Genomic DNA, 20,786 nt, shown 5'->3' on the forward strand with positions numbered 1-20,786 from the left:
AGGTCCCTGCATGGCCAAGCGTTTTAAGGCGTTCGACTCGTAATCCGAGGGTCGCGGGTTCGAATCCCGGTCGCACCAAACATGCTCGCCCTTTCAGCCATGAGGGAGTTATAATGTGACCGTCAATCCCACTATTCGTTGGTAAAAGAGTAGCCCAAGAGTTAGCGGTGGGTGGTGATGACTAGCTGCCTTCCCTCTTGTCTTACACTACTAAATTAGGGACGGCTAGCGCAGATAGCCCTCGAGTAGCTTTGTGCGAAATTCCAAAACAAACAAATAGTTTTAGGAGAATATTTAGTTATGCATTTAATGTGAGTATTGATAGTTACAGAAATTACCACATTCAATTTTTATTATGTATAAAACATAGCAATAGATAGAAAAGCGCACAGAAAAAAAAAAGTTGCATTCGTTTTGACAGTGGTGAGGATTATGGTACGCAAAAATGAGATGAGGGAAAACATGAATCGAGACAGTATTTGTTTCACTGATTTGGCTTAGATAATGTTACATACTTAATTTATTTCCATATTCCATAGATTTTTAACTAAAAGTTGTTTGACCTGTTTGCAAGTGGTAGGACAATCTTTTGCTTTCTGCCATATCAAAAGGTGAAAAAAATACGTCAAAGGTGATTTGCGTTTTTCTGTTTCTAAATTAATACAATTTACGTTTGCTCAGAGCTGAGTGAGACCAGGAAATGATAATTTACTCGTTTAAGAAATAAAAGAAACATTAAAACGCGTACTGCAACGGTGCAAGATAATAAAGCTTTAAAAAGTTTCTGTGTTGTACCACTGTTGAAGAGAAAAACTCGGTACTATATATATATTAATAGTCAATGCTATTTGGTCCGACTTACAATTGAAATATGAATTTAGAATAGTGGTAGATATGCCATATTCATAATACAAATTGCTTAGCCTATTTGGTGTCTGAGTTTCAGGTCTTGACGTTATTACTTATTAACAGTATTAATTGTAGTAATACTAACAAGTTATTTCCTATATTTTCTTAGTTACTTTAGTGTTCGACTTTTTATGGCTTTAAAATTTTACATTAGATTAAGTAACTTAGCTCTATAATTATTGTTATTACTATAAACTATAACCAATTTTAATCCCTTGGGTTGAATGAAGCACATGTTTGTAAACGGGTGTGTGTAATTAAATTCATATATATCTATAAATTAGTGAAATTTAGTAATATGTATGAATTACAAATATTATTAAGCTTATGTGTATAATTTTTATTGCTTATTACTCAAAAAAAAAATTGACTCTAAAGAAAAAGTAGTTTCAGAATTGTTTGCCAAGTGAAACTTAACATGTTAAAATATTATGTGTTTGTAGAATACATCTTTTGGTGTAACAACATCAGCATGTTATTTAATAAATTTAAAAACATTTTTGGCTTATGAAGTTACATTTCATTGTTTTAAAATTCAAGGTACAGTATTGCTGCAAAATATTAATCTATTATTGGTTTTAGTACTAATGCTTCCTGCTACACTGTATATTGTGAGTTGTAAGATTTGATCTAATTCTAATCTTGTAATAAACATAATATAGTTTGCTTCTTTTCATAGTTTCGTTATTTCTGTTGCTTTTAATGCCTTAATTTTAAATACATATGAAATTACTAATTAGTGATTTGAGGTCATGGCATGTCAATTAAGTTTTTTTTTGGTTAGTTGCACATTTGTTTTAAAAACTGTAACAGTGTAAACAGTAATTTGAAGCTACTTTATATGTTATGTATGTTGCTGGAAAATGTTAATTAGAAGTACAAGCTATATAACTGAAGCTCAATGTACTGCTTAATGTTTCTTTGACTGGTTTCTCAGTTTGAATTATTGTGATAGAGTTAGCTTGTTTTTAACTTGAAGTAACATCATGGGGTCATAATTTGTGTAAATGAGTTTATGACATTATGTACTTGTGTTTTTCTTATAGCAAACCAAAGTTAATTATTTTACTAAATTCTGTTTGTTTCTTAAAGAAAGCATTATGGTATTGTAAATGGATTTGATATTATATTATCAGCATACTTAAAGTCCATCTTTAGGTTGTTATGTCATATACCTTTTATTTTAGGGATACAGCAGATATATCTAAAATGATAAGCAAGCTGTACAATTAAGGTATAAGAGCCTAAACATACATGTATTTAATGTGTGCAGACTATAATAAAATTTAAAAAATGTAGCAAGCATTATAAAGTTTTAAGGAAGCCCACTTTATAATCATTAAAGCAGTATAGCATTTTTTTATTCATTCATAAACATATCATGTCCTGGATATTTTTCATTTTACAATGTGCAAAAAATTATTTGTCCTGCAAGAAAAATGTTGAAAACTTCCTTGAATTATCCCATATATTTTTCAGCTGTTTACTTTATGTGTTAGTTCATTTGCATTATTATATATGAGAAAAGTATCAAATGGCAAAACATCAGTTTACAGATGGTTTTAAGTAATAAAAAGCAATAACATGAAGTAAATAACTTCTTTTTTTTTAACTAACTCTTTTCACTAGTAATATAATATACTTGTAGTGGACAATTTAATAATTCAAATGTAGCTCATAATAATTTGGAGTTATTATTTTGAATTAAAGACTTCCATTATTGAGTTGTAGTAAAAAAAATGTCAAACTTTTTCTGCCTTTTCCAGATGGGGATTATTCTCACATTGAACATTAGGCCTTAAATGAAATTAAATTTCTTAGCATTAATTAAGTGTTGATCAGAGAGTCTTTATAATTTAATGCAACAATGATCAAATTTGAGCATGATCCTACACAATAAATCACTATATATGTTTGTCACTTATTCTCAAAACTAAATCAGTTAGAGCCTCTGATCTTAATTTTATCTGGTAAAGTTTAACTCTTTCTCAAGTATATTTTGATATGCTGGAATGTCCTGGACTTATCTTACATTTGTGGAAGAATGAAAACTTGAGACAGATTGGAAAATAATGCTTTTACAATTTGCTGTGTTATTCACATCTGATCAAAAGTAAGCTGCCCCTAATGATAGGTACCATAAATTAATGAAGATAATTCTTTGTGATAAACTGACTGTAAGTGCATAATTTTGCATATAAATGCATAAGAAAACAAAAACCAATAAGGATTAAAATGCCAAAAAAAACAACAGACTATTGAAAATTAATGGGCCAGAATTACGTCAAAAATCAACTGAACTACAGTTTCCTTGATTTTTATATTAAAACCAAAACATAGTGATAAGATTTTAATGTGTTGGTCAGCCCTTAAATCCCAAGAAAAGAGTACCAAGTCCCTGGTGATGGACAGGGAGGGAATTGGAGTATTGGAAGATAATTTAAATGTTACTAAGGCTCCTCTTTGTAGCAAGGATGGGGGGAAGTAACATAGTTGATTATCAGTTAAATATCATTTCCAAGGACAACTGAGTCATCTTAAAATCAATTATAGTATTTCTAATTTTAAAAATATTTTTTTTATATCCAAAACAAGAATCAAAGAAAAACACTGGTTTATAATTCATCATTGTGGTATGAAACTACCTTTTTGTTGTTTTTCATAAATAATATTGATAAAGGCATAATTAGTTAAGTTCACATGACTTTTAACTCTTAAGTATCTCTAACAACTTCGAAAGTGTTGAGGTACAACAGGTGGACTTAGATAAATTGACTAGTTGGACAACTGTTAGACAAATAACATATAATAATAGTAAGTACAAGATAGTACACTTGTACTACCATAATTTGTTGTCCTCAGATTGTTATGTTTAATAACATAAAAAAAAAAGGATCATGGCATAATGGTGGATAAGTCACTCATGCCATTGAGGCAATGTTATACTGCTGGTAGCATTTTGGCTTTCAATACTGACCTTGCACACCCATCATCAAGAAAAGTACATGTTCACACTCTCCCTGTGAAATGCTGGCCATCACTGTTCAGTAAATATTTTGATATTGTTCTCTCCTTCCTCTCACAAGATTAGCTTTTCTCACATTGTGCTGCCCTCTCTTTGCAAACTTTTTAAACAGTTTTCCTGTTCTTCCAACCTCTGCCCCATCTTCCTACCTTGGTCTTAGATCTTCCTACCTCTGACATTTTTTGTAATACCTCACCGCAATCCTTTATCTGTCCTATCTGAGGCTCTTCACAAGAAATCTATGAAGATTTCTGGGAACATCCTCTCCCTTTTACCTTCCTACTTTGGGTTGTGTGGTGTCTCCAGCTCTGACCCCACACGTGGGGTTCACTTCTATTTAAGACTTTTGGGTCATGACACTGTTTTTGCAGACCAACTGTCTGGTTTCATATATATAGGGGACTTTTTTTATGGCATCATTTATAAAGTGTTTTGAGTGTAACACTGTTACTGTATTCTTGGAGTTGTGGGTGGCTTTGGACCAACAGTGATCCACCCTTTCCATTTGATGCCTATTGGAGCTGTATCTACATCCTGTCATCCAACCTAACCCTTTACAGTTCTGCCTGTACTAGCTTTCCACCAGACTGCAGTATGTCATTTTGTGTGACAATACAATATGTTCAAGCAGTGGTTCTGATGAGTGGCTAGTGAGTTCAGGACTGGTGGTAGCTTGTGTGATGCATTTAATTCATCAGAGCAGTCCTTTTCTCTCTGACATTCAGGTTCATAGCATTTTATCTGACCTTATTTTCCCCTTCCTCCCATTTCCTTTCTCTTTTGAGACAGTACTTGACTTCTTCACACAACTGATAATTGTATGTGCTCCATGCAGGTTTTTCTTTTGTAAGGCATTTTTCCTCCTCCTCCTGGCCTGCAGACTTTAAAGGTCAGATATTTTTGCCCTGATATTTTCTGGATCTTGTACCACTCCTCCTACATTATCCCTTATCCAGATTGTGCTTTTCTTGCTGAGACCTCTGCAGTTCAAGAAGGTCAGTTCCCTTTTCCCCTTATATGCATGTCTATTATTTCATATCTCTATCCTTGTCTTGGCCTTGATAGACTTCTCTGTTCTGTTGATGCTTTAATTTTTTATGTTACTTGCATGATTTGCTTCTTGGATCCTTATTCCCAGCCTTTTATCCTTGGAAGCCTTCCTTTTCCTGGCATTTTTTCCAAGATACCTTGATCAGTTTGCCTCAGCATTTGACCCTTTTGGCCTTCTCCTTCTTGGCTCCTTCCCAGTATGATCTCTTTCATGTATTTTTTACTTCAGATCCATCACCTTACCTACTCTCATGCCCCTCATCTTCATCAGTTATTGGAGGATATCCTACAGTCAGGCATGTGGACAACTCCACACAGATTTGTCTCCCACTACCAACACCACATTGCTGTTTTAGCATTCTTGGCATATCACCTACTGCCTGTGGCTGTTCTACAGGCTTTGGTATAGTTGCAACATGAGGTAAGTCTTTACTAATGCTTCTTTTTCAGAGGATCCTGCTTCAGCTTCACTTTGGAGCCTATTATGTGGCAAGTGGTGCTTAACCAGGTATTCTTTCTGTACTTGGGATGAGTTCCATTTAGATGACTGTAATGGTTTACAGACATCTAGTTATCAGATCTGTGCTGTAGCCCATGTTAATTCCTGTATTTTTCATGGTTGTGTATGCTCACCCTTGAGGTGGGGTGTTTCACAGTATCCCTAGAATGCAAATTCCTTATTATTTTGTATAATTATTATGCCTGTTCTGGACCTTGTCACCCATGGATGGCATGGGTAAAGCAAAAGGGGAATGCTATCCATTCTTGCCATGCCTTGATTGAATAAATCTTTTTGGTCTGTAATTAAAAATAGGATTTCATGATCACCTATTGCTCTGTCTCGAGTATTTTATTCCCTGTGTACTTCTTAATGCATTTTCCTCCTGTATTCAAGTGAAGTACATCAGTCCTTACTACTTATCAGTTTCAAGCTTCTAAGGTGGTTGACCATGGCGGCAACTTGCTGGATGGATTCCACAAAGATAGCTATAACCAATTAGTTTGGAGTAGGGTAGTGGTGTTCTAATGGTATAGAGTGAGTTACATGATCCTCTGTATGTGTGATTTTTTTCCAGAGTTGAGATTCCCAAATGTAGTTTATTCCTCCAATTGAGTGATCTCCTTTTACCATCACATGGATGCCAGTACACAATGAGTAAAGTTTTTGAGATTAAGTTAACCAGTGACATAAGTCCTCACATGGGTTTCAAGTGTCCATCATTCTCTCTTGATTGCACTACTTTGTTTTAGATCACAGGTCTTTGTAGCATGTTGAGCTTCTGTCCTGGGTTTTTCTCTCACTGTTACAAGGTTGTTGGCAACCTAGGCTGTTTTGGGCTTGATCATTGTTCTAGGGTTGACTACACATAATGGACTTCCCTCAGATTCTGGATGACATATTTCCAGAACCCTGGCATTAAGCCACCCTGTGTTCTCCTAGAGTCTTCTATTAGGTTTCTGCTGGATACTTGGATTTCAGGTGAAAAAAGTATTAACCTTATCTTACCCTTGGAAGGATGTTGGTACCCAACAAGTGAGATTTTGGATATAATTAACTTAGTAATTGCAGTCTGTCATGCCTTAAATACTCTCCCCATGGGGCACATTATATGTTATGTTATTTACTTTTCTTCATGGTATTGAGTGATTCTCCATTTTTCTCTCTTTCTTACACCATCTGCTCCAATGCTTATGTGTGTTTCCCCTGACAGTATACTTTTCATGGGGAAGAGGACACACCTGGCTCAGATATGGTGTGGTGCCCTTCCTCATATAATATTTGTTAGGTGTGTCCTTCATTGTTGATACACCTTTGTTTTCTCACACTAGTCTCTCTTCCATTTCATTGTGGAATTCAAGTTAATCTTACGAGGGAAAGTACCATATTAGAATTTATAACTTTTCTTATTGAAAATGTATTTCTGATAGGTACTTCCCACCCTATCTTCCAACACTTTCTTCTGGAGATCACATCTTCTGACAAACTTTGACGTGATAGTTTGGTAGTGGTGCATAGAAGGAGTTGCATGTGTCAGTAACATGATAGAATGCTCTCCTGTGGGTGGAGAAGTAGTGCATGATGATTTGCATGAGAGACATGTTGGAACTTTGGATTCCAAGAGAAGGATGCTAAAGTTTGCAAATAGAGGGCGGAGCAAAACAAGAAAGGCTAATATGGTGAGCAGTTGGAAGAACACATCAAAAACACATTTTCATTTAGGAAAATTATAACTTTAGTAAAATACAGTTTTAAAATGTTCACTAAAAAGATAATTAAAGGTTTAAAATTTTAGATTTCCACAAGGATTTATTGCGACATGAAAAATCTTGCCCAATGCAAATAATGCATGTAGTTTTGAAACTTTCTGAGGAATAATGTTCCATGACTTACATTGTTAAATTTTGAATCTTGAGAATGTTTTACACAAAGTGAATTCTCATCTTTCTTATTTTGACAATATTATAGTATCATGGATGATGACTATGAAGATGAAAATGAGCAAGGATGGGATGAAGATATGGGTTTGGATCAGGAAGGAGAAGGCGATCTAGAGGTAAATTCTTGAGTTATAGTAAAGTGTGTGGCAATTATATTGTTTTGTTTATATTTTTACACTGTTGAAAGTCATGTATCTCAAATATGTGAAATATCATTGGGATTATAGCTGAAAATATCATTAATAATAAAGAGATTATTAAATATTATTATTTCTGTTGAAATGGCACATTTTAATGTTTATAAGTACAATCATATGGTAAGTATATTTAATTAGCTGCTATGATGGCCAAACTACTTTGTAGTTTTGCTGTAAATATATAGCTTTCTGTGATTGAAAGATAATATTAATGATAATGTAAAAAGATGTAACAGAAAATACTGACTGGTCAAGTAACAAAATAAAATTAAATCAGAAATGTAATTTTATTTTGAATACTTTCTTGGGCCTTAAATCTTATCCATTTTTAAAAGTTAAGTGTGATATTAGTGTTATTTATGTTTTAGAACACAAAATTAATAATTTGCTTAAGTATAACTGAGATATTAGGGTTGTTATTAAAATAGAGGGATGTTCATAATGTTAATTTGAAAGTATAAAGAAGGATATTGATTAAAAATAATTGATTCTATGAAAAGAAGCTTAATATATTGTGCTGCTTTTATTTTTAATTAGAAAGCACTTGACTGAGATGTTCAAAATGTTTAGGGTTTTTGTAAGTCTAGTCTTTAAATTTTATAAATGGTGTTGTGGAAAATAGAAATACAAACTTCATTAAAGTGGGTGGATGTATATTATATTTAAATTTTTTAAGCTCGCATGAAAACTTGCAGTTGGACTGTTAAAATTATTAATAGATATGAACTTTGGAAATGGTTTGGTTTGTGATGCAGTGTATAGTGTTACATAGTTTGATTACTTTTAAACTTTCTTGTATAATTTACTGGTTACTATTATAAATTATTATAGTGGGTCATTTCTTTAAATTTTTTTAAATTAATATTTTTAGATAGTTTGATGCAGTTGTTTTTTTTTTGGAATGTGTGGGAATCTTTTGCTAAATAATCATCCTTACCTAATTACTCATTTTCATTACCATCCATAAAGTAAGACATTTATTGTTCATCTTTTGGTTTGGCCACTCAAAGACGTCATGTTGTGGTTCCCTGACATGTGCTTGTTGTGGTGGCAAGGACCACGATGCCTATGAGTGTGACACAGACCCACATTGTGTTAATTGCAATGGTTCACACCCTTCCTTATTTCGTTCTTGCTCTAAATGGTTGGAGGAAAAAGAGGTGCAGCGTTTGAAAATGACTCATAACATTAGTTATCCTGAGGCTCGGAAATTGCTATCTGCCACTTCATCTCGGACATATGCTGCTGCACTTCGTTCCACAACTACAGTGGGAGTGCAGACAGATCTCTCTGTGCCTTCAAGAGAATCATTTTCAGAACAAATGAAAAGCCTTTTGATCTCCATGGTAAAAAAGGTAGATGAATGAACTTCTACACCCATCTCTGTTCCTCCCATACATTCCAGCAAACCCCAAGATCCACATTCTTTGGTTTCAGATACAGGCATTTCTTCAGATACATCTTCTTCTCCCACCCCAAGATGCAAAACAATCATTCGTTTGCATCTTCAGTCACTGGAATCTCCTTCCAACAACAAATACCTGCCCAATCGACCCAGGGTAGGATCCATGGAGGTCGATAGACCTCCTCCGAATAAGGACAGTAAGGAAATAAGATGTGGTCGTAAACAGAAGGGTTCTCCACTTCACCTACCCATCATTAAAAATGGCCACCTTGATACAATGGAACTGTCGAGGTTTATGTTCTAATCTGGATGACGTGAAAACTCTGATTGCTTCCTACCATCTTGTTTGTCTTTCCTTACAGAAAACATTTCTGAAACCTGTTAGTACAGTCACCTTTTGGCAGTTTTCTTTATACAGAAATGACAGGCTGTGTGATTGATGAGTACTTAGAGGGGTGGCACTGTTGGTTGATCAGCATGTGCCCACCCTTTCTTTGTAACTCAACAGACCCTTGAAAGCTGTAGCCATCTGTGTTTCCTTGGGTCATACCATCACTGTTTGTTCTCTCTACCTGTCTCTTGGAGAGACTTATGATCAATCAGATCTTGATGCTCTCATTGAACAGTTGCTGTCTCCCTTTTTAATTCTGGGGGACTTTAATGGACATCATCTCCTCTGGGGAAGTGCTGTTATTGATAGAAGGGGTCGTTCTATAGAGTTTATGCTCTCTGATCACAACCTCTTCTCTTTTCAATACTGGTTCTTCCACTTATTCTTATGCACCTTGTCAGTCCTCCACTGCTATTGATCTCTCAGTGTGCTCCTCTTCATTATTTACCCATTTTTCATGGAGGGTTGACAATAATCCACTGGGCAGTGATCATTTTTCTATACTTTTGAGAGAGATTGGCCATGGTTGATGCCACCCTACCCGTGTGATCCGGTGGAAGCAGGATCAGGCAGACTGGTCCACTTTCACTGCTCTCGCAGAACTTGATCCTGCTATCGTCAGTCAGCCATCAATAGACGACTGTGTGGCAGTGGTAACTGACTGTATTATACAAGCGGCAGCTCAGTGTATTCCTAAAACCTCAACACGTTTTCCACGATATCCTCGTCCATGGTGGAATCCTGCCTGCCACATGGCACAGAAGGCTCAAAAATTGGCCTGGGATACTTTCCTTAGATATCCCACACTTTCAAACTGCATCGCTTTCCAATGAGCCCATGCACATGCTAGGTGGGTAAGACATCAAAGCCAGTAGGAATCTTGGATTAAGTTCACAACTAGCATATCTTCTACCACCAATTCCATGGTCATATGGGACAGGGTTTGAAAGGTCAGTGGTCACTACTATTCTGTCCCCCCTCTCGATCTTACTCTCTGATGGCCAGGAGGTAGCTGATGTCTGAAGCATTGCCAATACTCTAGGTGAAAGCTTTTATCGGGTATCTAGCACTTCTGCTTGTTCCTCCACCTTCTTGGCAATCAAGACTCGGGCAGATCGTTCACCTCTTTCCTTTTGAACTGACTGTCTCTTTTACTATAATCATCCCTTTACACTGGTGGAACTGAATATGGCCCTTCATCGGTCTGGCAGTACATCTGTTGGACCTGATGATGTACACTATGATATGCTGTGCTATCTCTCTTCTGCTTCTCTTGATATTCTTCTAATTGTTTTTAACTGGATCTGGCAGGAGAATGTTTTTCCTAATGCCTGGTGCCAGGCTATTATCCTACCTTTCTCTAAGCCTGGGAAAGATCCCAAGATTCCTTCAAACTACTGTCCAATTGCTTTGACGAGCTGTCTCTGTAAGACCTCAGAGAGGATGGTCAGTGCTCGTTTTGTTTGGTTCCTCAAATCAAACAACCTCCTCTCGCCAACCCAGTGTGGGTTCCAATGGCGGCCCTCCACCACAGACCATCTAATTTGACCTAAAATGTGAATCAGAGAAGCCTTTCTCAAATGACAACATCTTGTATCAATATTCTTTGGTATTGAGAAGGCTTATGACACAACATAGAGGTATGGCATTTTGCGAGACCTCCATATACATGGGTTACATGGCCATTTACCCATGTTTATTAAAAAATGTTTAGTGGACAGGAGATTCCAAGTTTATGTGGGTTCGACACTTTCCTGTTCTTTCCTACAGGAACTCGGGTTCCCTCAGGGCTGTGTTTTGAGTGTCACACTTTTCTGTATAAAGATTAATGCCATCACTGAACAACTCCCTCTAACTGTTGCAAACGGGCTCTGTGTCGAGGACTTTCACATCTCGTGTCAGTCGTCGAACATGGGGTATATTGAGCGGCAACTACAAACTGCCCTCAATCGTGTACTGAAGTGGACCATGGTGAATGGCTTTAATTTCTCTCTCTCTAAAACCATTTGCAAGAACTTTTGCTTCTAACGGGTTATTCACCCTGATCCTGAACTCTGTATCGGTGAAGTTTTGCTGCTAGTGGTCCCTGAGACCAAGTTCTTGGGGCTTCTCTTTGACCTTAAGCTGACCTTTATGCCACACTTAAAGCAGCTACAGGTCAAATGCACAAGAGCACTGAACATCCTCCGTGTCCTCTCTACCACCAGTTGGGGAGCGGATTGATGTTTTATGTTAAAGATATATCGTGCTCTTATTCGATCGAAACTTGACTATCGATCACTGGTTTATGGCTCTACCAGACTCTGAGCCTTAAAGATGCTGGACCCCATTCATCATCAAGGACTTCAACTCTGCACTGAGTCTTTCCGCACCTCCCCAGTTCAGAGTTTATATGTAGAATCTCATGAACCTTCTCTGCACCTTTGCCATTTGTAACTGTCTTTACTATATTCTTCAAAACTTCATTCCTTACCAAAGCATCCCACCTGGGGATGTGTTTTCCTTCCTCAGTGAGCCATACTTTTTCAGAACAGATGATCTGCCATTGCTACTTTTGGCCTTTGCATCCAGGCGCAATTGGATGAATTGGGCCTGTCCTTGGATAACATTGCAGAATCCACTGGCCAGCCCATCCCACCATGGCTTATTACAGTCCCCAATTGTGACCTTTCTTTAAGTCATCTGAGAAGGGCAGATACTCCCAATTGGAAGTACCGCCTTATATTTACTGAATATCTTTCGAACAATCTTTCCATTCCAATTTTTTATGGATGGTTCCAAATCAGGTAACTCTGTGAGCTTTGCAATGGTTTGTTGTGGTTCGGTGGTTGCACGCAGAATCCTCTCTACAGCTTCTGTGTTCACTGCTGAACTGTACGCCATTTCTCTTGCCCTGGACCATATTGAAGCTAAGCAGTACTCCAACTGCACTATTTATACTGACTCGCTTAGTTATCTACTAGCCCTTGAATCGCTTCACATTGGCTCACACCCTGTTCTCACTGTTATTCAAAACCGACTGGCTCATTTCTCATTAACATCTACTTCTATCCAGTTTTTCTGGATAACAGGCCATGTTGGTATTTGCGGGAACGAGCTTGCAGACACGGTAGCTAAATCTCTCTGCTCTGGCACTATCACCACTGTGCCTATTCCATACATGGACTATGGTCCTGTATTCAAGGCTCAGCTCAGTGCCAGCTAGCAGTCTACTTGGAGTGAGCAATGCAACAAGCTTTTCCAAATAAAACCCCATATTGGACTTTTGCCATCTAGCTTCCATAAGGTTGAAGTTGTTCTAACTAGACTATGCATTGGTCACAGATTTTTAACACATCGTTTTCTTTTATCTGGAACTGATGCACCAGTATGTAGTTTGTGTAACATTCAAATCACTGTAAGCTACATTTTACTTTCTTGCCATCGTTACGAATCTCAACAATGGCACTATTTTAAACATGTTCTATCCCAAGGTTTGTCCGTAACATTAGACAGTGTTATTGGTGAGGGTGACACTGTCCACCTTAATAAAGTTTTTAGTTTTTTTAATGGCCATTAATCTTTTTAATGTCATTTAAGTGTTTGATATTTATTCATTACACCTTTTTAATTGTGGTTCCCTTTTAGGAGTCTCAATCTCTCTAGTTTGATTTGAAATTGGAAAATGACCAGGACATTAAATAACTCAACACCAGGACTGGAAAGGCCAACTTCAGGTGACTAACGCTGCTGTTTGAACTATCCGTTTGAACTACCCGTTAGTCATCCTGGTGAGTTATTATTACAATTTTGCTGCATGTCTTTTAACACTTTTATTACTTTACCTTTTGGTACTGGCCATAATGACAATAACCCAGAACCAGGACTGGAAAGGCCAACTTCAGGTGACTGACGGTGGTTCTTGTGCTTACCTGTTAGTCTTCCTGGCAGGTTATGATCATTACCATTATGCTACAGAAAGTCCTTTACAACTTCTATTACTGTAGTTTCTCTCTTAACATTGTAGACTGGATGTCAACATTGGTTTTATGCTTTTTCTGTTTTTCAATGCTGTTTCGTTTTACCTTCATTTCCTTTTATGAATTTTACTATATTTACTTTATTTTTACCTTTTTACCAGATGTTTGGCACAGATAGCCTAGCTGCTTTATGCCATAAAACACTAAATCAACCAACCAACCAATGCTCATCTTTTTTATTACTTTATTCTTCCAAAGCAGAAACCACTTGTGTAAGTCAAATTGTGATGTTCTAACTCAAAAAACATGTATTTCATATTGAGCTTAATTCTGTACAATGTACAATATTTTTATAATTGATTTTTTAAGAGATATATAAAGTGGTGTGAACATGTGCTTACCTAGAATGTATAAATACTTAATTCGGGTGATGTAAAGAAAAAAGTAATTAAAGTAGAGCAACTGTCATGTAAAACCACAGCTTATATTATGCACTTTACAGGTGCCTGTTACTAGTAGTACTAATGCACTGGCTATAGGTTTAATGTAACACTGTAAAATATTATTTAACATGTAAGTAATTTGTCCATTATATAGATATTGTGTCTTTTATTATGTATAATGGCTAAATAAATGGTTTTTGAAAACTGATGAAATACTTTAATTTTGTTGAGTTAATATTTTTGAATAGCCATTAGCAAACCATAATAGTTTAAATCACTAATAGTATCTGTTTAAAAGTCCTAAAATCTGTACTATTTGTCCATTCCTCAATTGTTATTCTGAATTTGTGTTTTCATTAATTTCTTCCTAATTTTTACTAGTTCCAATTTCTCTGTTACTCATAATCATTAGATATTATTTCTCATTCTCAATTCATCTTGTTGCCAATAAAAAACTACTCATTTTGGGTATGGTGAAAGATAAAGTGCACAGCAAAATGTTTAGCTTTTAGGTATTGTGAGACAATTTTGTTGTTTTATAGATTTTCTCTAACTGTAGTGATGAAAAATTAAAACTCTCTTAACCTTAGAGAAGTGCTGTCACAGGTTCTTTCTAACTGTTAAAGTGATTCCAGGTAACTTCCATTCATCTTTCCTGTTTATTCCCCTTGGTGTGGATTCCTGTACATGGTGAGGGGACCTCCCATGGAAAGTTCTGTCCTTTCAGTTTACTTCCTCTGGAATCTAAACATTCATCCGTGTGTTTGCTGTGCATGGTGGCCCATGAAGGGGAAGTGAGGATCCTGATGGTTGTGGGATCCAACCCTAACACACTACTTTGCCCTTTAATTCCTCTAGATGGGCAGCCTTGGGGTGGCCTCCCTAGGGTCAGTTAGCTGGTCCACTTGGGCTAGGGTCAACTAAGTGCCAGTGTTGGATGTTCTCAGCGGGAGTTGTGGATTTTGTATCTGATGCTGGTGTTTGGGTATAGTGCTCGTGAAACCCTGGCATTGCTGCAGTGTTCTTGTTTGGCATTGTAGTGCATCCCCTCATAGGGCTTCATGGCGGGTGGGGTCAATGGGCACCAAAACATTTTTTTATGATGGATCGTCCAAATAAAATCTTAAATAAAGTAGTTAAAAACAGTCCATAGGTAAACAACCATGTCTTGAAGATTCTGAGCAGCAATCTTCAACATTTGTAACACCTGTACCTCATTTTCTTTTATTACATTCTCTTTCAGATAAACTTTTAGGGCAAATGTCTCCCTTTTTCATTCAGAATGGACTAGAGGGACTTGCTGGCTTTTCAAAGTCAGTTAATAAGCTTCACTCTGGTGACATATTGATGGAAACATCCACATCTAAATTCAGTGAACTCCTCTTACATTCAAAGGTGATTGGAATATATCTATTGAGCATATGTTGCATGGAGTTGTTGTTGAGAGGGATTTGAAGAATATCCCTGCGTCAGAGATTCTTGCTAGTTTTTCTACCCATGAGTTTCTGCAGTAAGGCATATCTCCAGTCGCAAAGATGGAATTATGATGCTGGCTAATGTCCTTATTTTAACATTTACATCACCGCATCCACCTGCACCATCAAGCCAGGTTATCTTAATTGCAAGGTATGACCATACATTCCAAACCCTATGAGATGTTTCCAGTGTCAGCAGTTTGGTCACTTGAAGACATCATGTCATGGTTCCTTGATGTGTGCTCATTGTGGTGGCAAGGACCATGATGTCTACGAGTGTGAAACAAACCCTCATTGTGTCAATTGCAATGGCTCTCAACCACCCTATTTTTATTCTTGCTCTGAATGGTTGAAAGAAAAAGAGTTGCAGCATTTGGAGACATTCAAAACATTACTTACTCTGAGGTTTGAAAGTTGCTGTCTATCACTTCATCTTGGTCGTATGCTACTGCACTTCATTTCACTACTACAGTGGGAGTGCAGATGAATCTCTCTGTGCCTCCAAAAGAATTGTTCTCAAACCATATGAAAAGTCTTTTGACCTCCATGGTTAAAAGAGTTGATAAATCAATGTCAACACCCATCTCTGTCCCTAACATATATTCCATCAAACCCCAAGATCAACTTCCTTTGGTTCCGGGTACAGGCATTTCCTCTGGTACATCTTCTTCTCCCACCTCAAGATGCAACATGATCATTTGTTCATGTCCTCAGTTGCTGGAATCCTCTTCCAACAACAAAGATCTGCCCAATCGACTCAGGGCAGGATCCATGGAGGTCGACACACTTTCCTGGAATAAAGAAAATAAGGAGAGAAGATGTGGTTGAAAACAGAAGGGCTCTCCACCCAATTTGCCTACACATAAATAAAATTGGCCACCTTGATACAATGGAACTGTCAAGGTTTACATACAAATCTGGATGACATCAATGCACTTATTGCTTCTTACCATCTTGTATGCCTTTCATTAAAGAAAAATTTTTACAACCTGCTGCTACAATCACCTTTCAGCAGTTTTCTTTGTACAGAAATGACAGGCTATGTGATGGATGAGTGCTTGGAGGGATGGCACTGTTGATTGATCAGCATGTGCCCACAGTGTCTTTGCCACTCAACCCATCCTTGGAAGCTGTAGCCATCCATGTTTCCTTTGTGCATACCATCACTGTTTGTTCTCTACCTGTCTCTTGAAGAAACCCGTAAACAATCAGAACTTAATGCTCTCATTGAACAGTTGCCATCTCCCTTTTTAATCCTTGGAGACTTTAATGGACATAATCTCCTCAGGGGAGGTACTGATATTGATGGGAGGGGTTACTCCGTAGAGTGTATGCTCTCAGATCTCTTTTCTTTTTTAATACTGGTTCTTCTACTTATTTTCATGCACCTAGTCAGTCCTTTACTGCTGTTGATCTCTCAATCAAACAGCATCCTCTCCCCACCCAGTGCGGGTTCTTATGCAAGCACTACATCTTGGACCACCTGATATGGCTTGAAATGTCAACCAGAGAAGACTTTCTCAAATGGCAACATCTTGTATCAATATTCTTTGCCCTTGAGAAGGTTTATGATACTACATGGAGGTATGGCATTTGTGAGACCTCCATTTATACAGGTTACATGGCCATTTGTTCATTTTTATTAAAAATTTTTATGGATTCCAAGTTCATGTGGGTTTGACACTTTCCTGTTCTTTTCTGCAGAAACTTGGAATCTCTCAGGCCTGTTGTTTTGAGTGTCACACTTTTCAGTGTAAAGATTAATGTCATCACTGAACAACTCCCTCTTACTGTTGCACATCTTGTGTCACTTGTCAAACATGAGGTATATTGAGCAACAGCTACAGATTGCCCTCAGTGGTTTACTGAAGTGGGCCACAGTAAAGGGTTTTAACTTTTCTCTCTCTAAAACTGTGTGCATGCACTTTTGCTGCCAATAGGGTATTCATTCTGATCCTGAACACCATATGGGAGAATTTGTGCTACCTGTGGTCCCTGAGATTAAATTCTTGGGTCTTATCTTTGACTGTAAGTTGACCTTTATACTACACATCAAGCTACCTTGATGTTTTTAAGCTTACTTGCTTACATGTCAATTGTACAAGAGCACTGAACATCCTCTAGGTCCTCTCTTCTACCACTTGTAGAGCAGATTGATGTTCTATGCTAAAGATATATTGTGCTCTTATTCGCTCATAACTAGACTATGGGTCACTGGTCTGTGTCTCTGCCAGGATCTCGGCCTTGAAGATGCTGGACTCCATTCATCATCAGAGACTTTGGCTCTGCACCAGGACTTTCTGCATTTCTTTTGCCTTGGATCATGTAAAAGCTAAGCAGTACTGCAATTGCACTACTTATACTGATTTGTTTAATTCTCTATTGGCCCTGGAATCACTTCATGCTAGTTCTCACCCTGTTCTTGCTGATATTCAAAACTGACTGGCCCATTTCTTTTTAACTTCTACTTTTATCCAGTTTTTATGTATACCAGGCCATGTTGGTATTTGCGGGAATGTTCTCGCCAACACCAGAGCTAAATCTGCACAGACTATGGTCCTGTTTTCATCAGCAAATTTAAGTTTACTGACCATTCCTTCATCTGTGTCATTGGTAACATTACAAACCAGGTTTTAATACTCGAGGTGGAAACAGCACAGACAATTCAATTTGTTTGTTTGTTGAAGTGAAACTATAAACTAATCTCTGTTTAAAAATACCCGAAGTAAATTAATGGAGAGTTAAGAGATGTTTGTTATTCATAGAATAAAATATGTAACCAAATGAAAAATCTTAAATTTTCAAGAATTCAAATGGAAAATGTCAGTTTCAACATTTTTGTGCAATGAACATATAGTTTTAATTCAGGTTTTATTAAATATCAGTTGGATTGTTTTTCTATAATTTTGATAAAACACTTTAAAATAAAATTGATTTTCTTAACACATTTATGTTTCAAACTTAACAACTGCTTTTTTACATGTCACTTATTAAAATAATTAATTTACAATGTAGCATTATTTCATAATAATTTAACAGCAAGCAATAATACATTTTCTAGCATCTAATGTCTGACATCTAAACACCATACATGTACATATTGGCTTTTGCATTGTCAAAATTTAGAAACAATATAAGATTTTTAAGATATATTCACTTATCAGTCATTTGTTGCAAAAGGAATGTGTAGAAGTAAGTCTTTTTATAACAGTGTAGGAGCTTTAAGTTTTCTATCTTAACTTTAAAATTATTTTGATGCTTTGTAACAAACCAATGGAAACAAATAATTATAACATTTTATTATATAAACATCTACTAAGCTAAAGTAAATACCTACTGTTATATTTTGGATATTCATCAAGTTGCATAAATTTAAGTTTGAACCAAATGAAAATTAAAATAATATCAGTTTCTTTTCTGAAATAAAACTGGATAACTATAACATTATCATACGAAGTTTGAAAGCTATTAAGGAAAGAATAAGGATAAAAATATGAAGTTTATTCAGATAGTATAGTATTATTGTGTTACCAACAGTTTTTAACTTCTCCTTGCTAGCTGCAATAGAGGTATTGCTCACATTAGCTTTTTAAAAGTTAATTATCTAAGACTGTAACCTCAGTATTTTTCTTACAAGCAAGAAGAGTTACATTCATTGTAATAATATTGTATTGTGGATCAGTGGCATACTAGGGTAATGTGAGGGGGAGGCAGTCCACTCCATGTGACATCCAGGACGGAGGTGTCTACAGGAGAATTGAAATACCAGTACAAGTTTTCAAACCAAATAAAGAATTTAAAAATGTTCAAAATATTACAACAGCTTAATGTTATTTTCCACTATAAAATAAATTTTTATTTTTATTAGCAATGCAAAATTTACAAATGAAAATTGAAATATTTGATAAAAATTACATCAAAAGGTGAATGTTTATTGATGTTTTAGTCATCAGTTTGTTGAGCATAGCCAGCTGGCAGTAACTGACATTCCAGATCTTGTTCACTTGATACTGTGACTGCACATACATGAGGTATGTTTCATTAAGTAATTAGGATAAAACATAAAGTGCTGATGCTTACAGTAATATTGTAGTACTTGTATCAGTGTCCAGTAATTTTTTACAGTGTAGTATTATAGTGATGTTTAAGTGCTTATAAGTGCATCATTGTGATGTTATAATACCTGGCAGTAAATGCATCATCATGATGTTAAAACTCAAGTTTATGAATGGTGGTTGCTGTGACTACTGATAATCAGTAAAAAGACATAAGTTACAATTTGTACTAATCTTTAAGACTTTTTTTCTTACAGCCATATCTACTGAAGTACGGATGATGTGTATGACTGAGAGAGTTCTTTATTTTATGATGTATATGTGGTGATCTTGTGATGGTGATATGACTGTATTTTTTTTTTTAATGCAAGTACATTGTGATGTCAAGACAGAGAGGGTGAGGATATGAGTGCCAGGGATATGTGTTAATGCTTACATGCTTAATATAGTAAACACCATTTCAGATTTACATCAGAAACTATAGTACTATTCTATATTGTATTAGTACCAGTGTTTACTTGCTTAGTCAAGTCATCTTAGTTTCAACAAGTTTACAATGTCAGGTGTAGTATCATTGTATATTTAATATGTTGATGCTTACTGCTTAATAAATAATCATATCAGTTATAATAGCTAGCATTATACTCTGCTAAATTGAATTAATGTTAATGCAATGGCATTGATAATTAATTATCTCTGCTTGTTTGGGTTGATAATCTGATAACTCAATTGGTATCTGGTTGGAAAAGGTTTGAGAACCAACTTGTTTGAAGTTTTTCTGTTGTAATAAGTTTTTTTATTTCTCTATTTATTGTATATACTGATAATTTTCATTCCATCATTTGGTGTAATTAAATGTAAGTAATGCTCATAGTTTTCTGCTTTTTTTAGGAGTTGTGTTTCGCACATAATTCCTTTCCCCCAAACAAAATTGCAGGCAAGGCAATTTATTCATTTAATGTATTTCATGTCACAGTAGCTCATGGTTGTTATGCAAGAATCAGCATTGAAGAGAGAAAGAAATGGACAGTATTGCAGTTTCTGTAGTTTATTGTGAAATGGGATTTTTGTGAATCTCTGCCAAGCTTATCACTGTGTTTGAGATTGTTTTTGACCATGTGTATCCATTGCTTTATGTGTAAGAAGTTTTCCCAGATTGAAATTGTTAAAAAATTTCTTTTGCTGATCATGAGTTAGACAAGATTGACAAATCTAGCATTGAATTGAACATGAATATGCAAAGAAGGCTGGAAAGCAGAAACTATGAATCTCTCTATTTACCTTTGAATGATATGCTGAGCATTGAGACTGGATTAGCTGTGTTTTTTGTATAAAATAAAATGTAATATTCCCTGTTCACTGAATTTTTAACATCCTGCATTTTTATGATTTCCTGTTTACTTATAACAGTGCTGTACTGTTTAAAAATCTACTTGCA

At 36.1% G+C, this 20,786-nt stretch overlaps 1 protein-coding gene across 6 annotated transcripts in view; it reads left to right on the top strand.

The window, feature by feature from the left end:
* The first annotated feature begins 388 nt into the window (after positions 1–388).
* The window catches only part of TH1 (negative elongation factor complex member TH1), a 58,468-nt gene continuing 38,070 nt past the window's right edge, over positions 389–20,786 (top strand). Inside the window, exons 1-2 of one of the 6 annotated variants that reach the window (XM_076514589.1) lie at positions 389–631; positions 7,452–7,539. In XM_076514589.1, coding sequence (XP_076370704.1) covers positions 7,456–7,539 — 84 coding nt within the window. In that variant the 5' untranslated portion in view covers positions 389–631; positions 7,452–7,455. The other 5 variants (XM_076514593.1, XM_076514590.1, XM_076514592.1 and 2 more) reach the window with 5 other exon arrangements.

This window comes from Tachypleus tridentatus, chromosome 7 (genome assembly GCF_004210375.1).
Source record: "Tachypleus tridentatus isolate NWPU-2018 chromosome 7, ASM421037v1, whole genome shotgun sequence".
Lineage (NCBI taxonomy): Eukaryota > Metazoa > Arthropoda > Merostomata > Xiphosura > Limulidae > Tachypleus > Tachypleus tridentatus.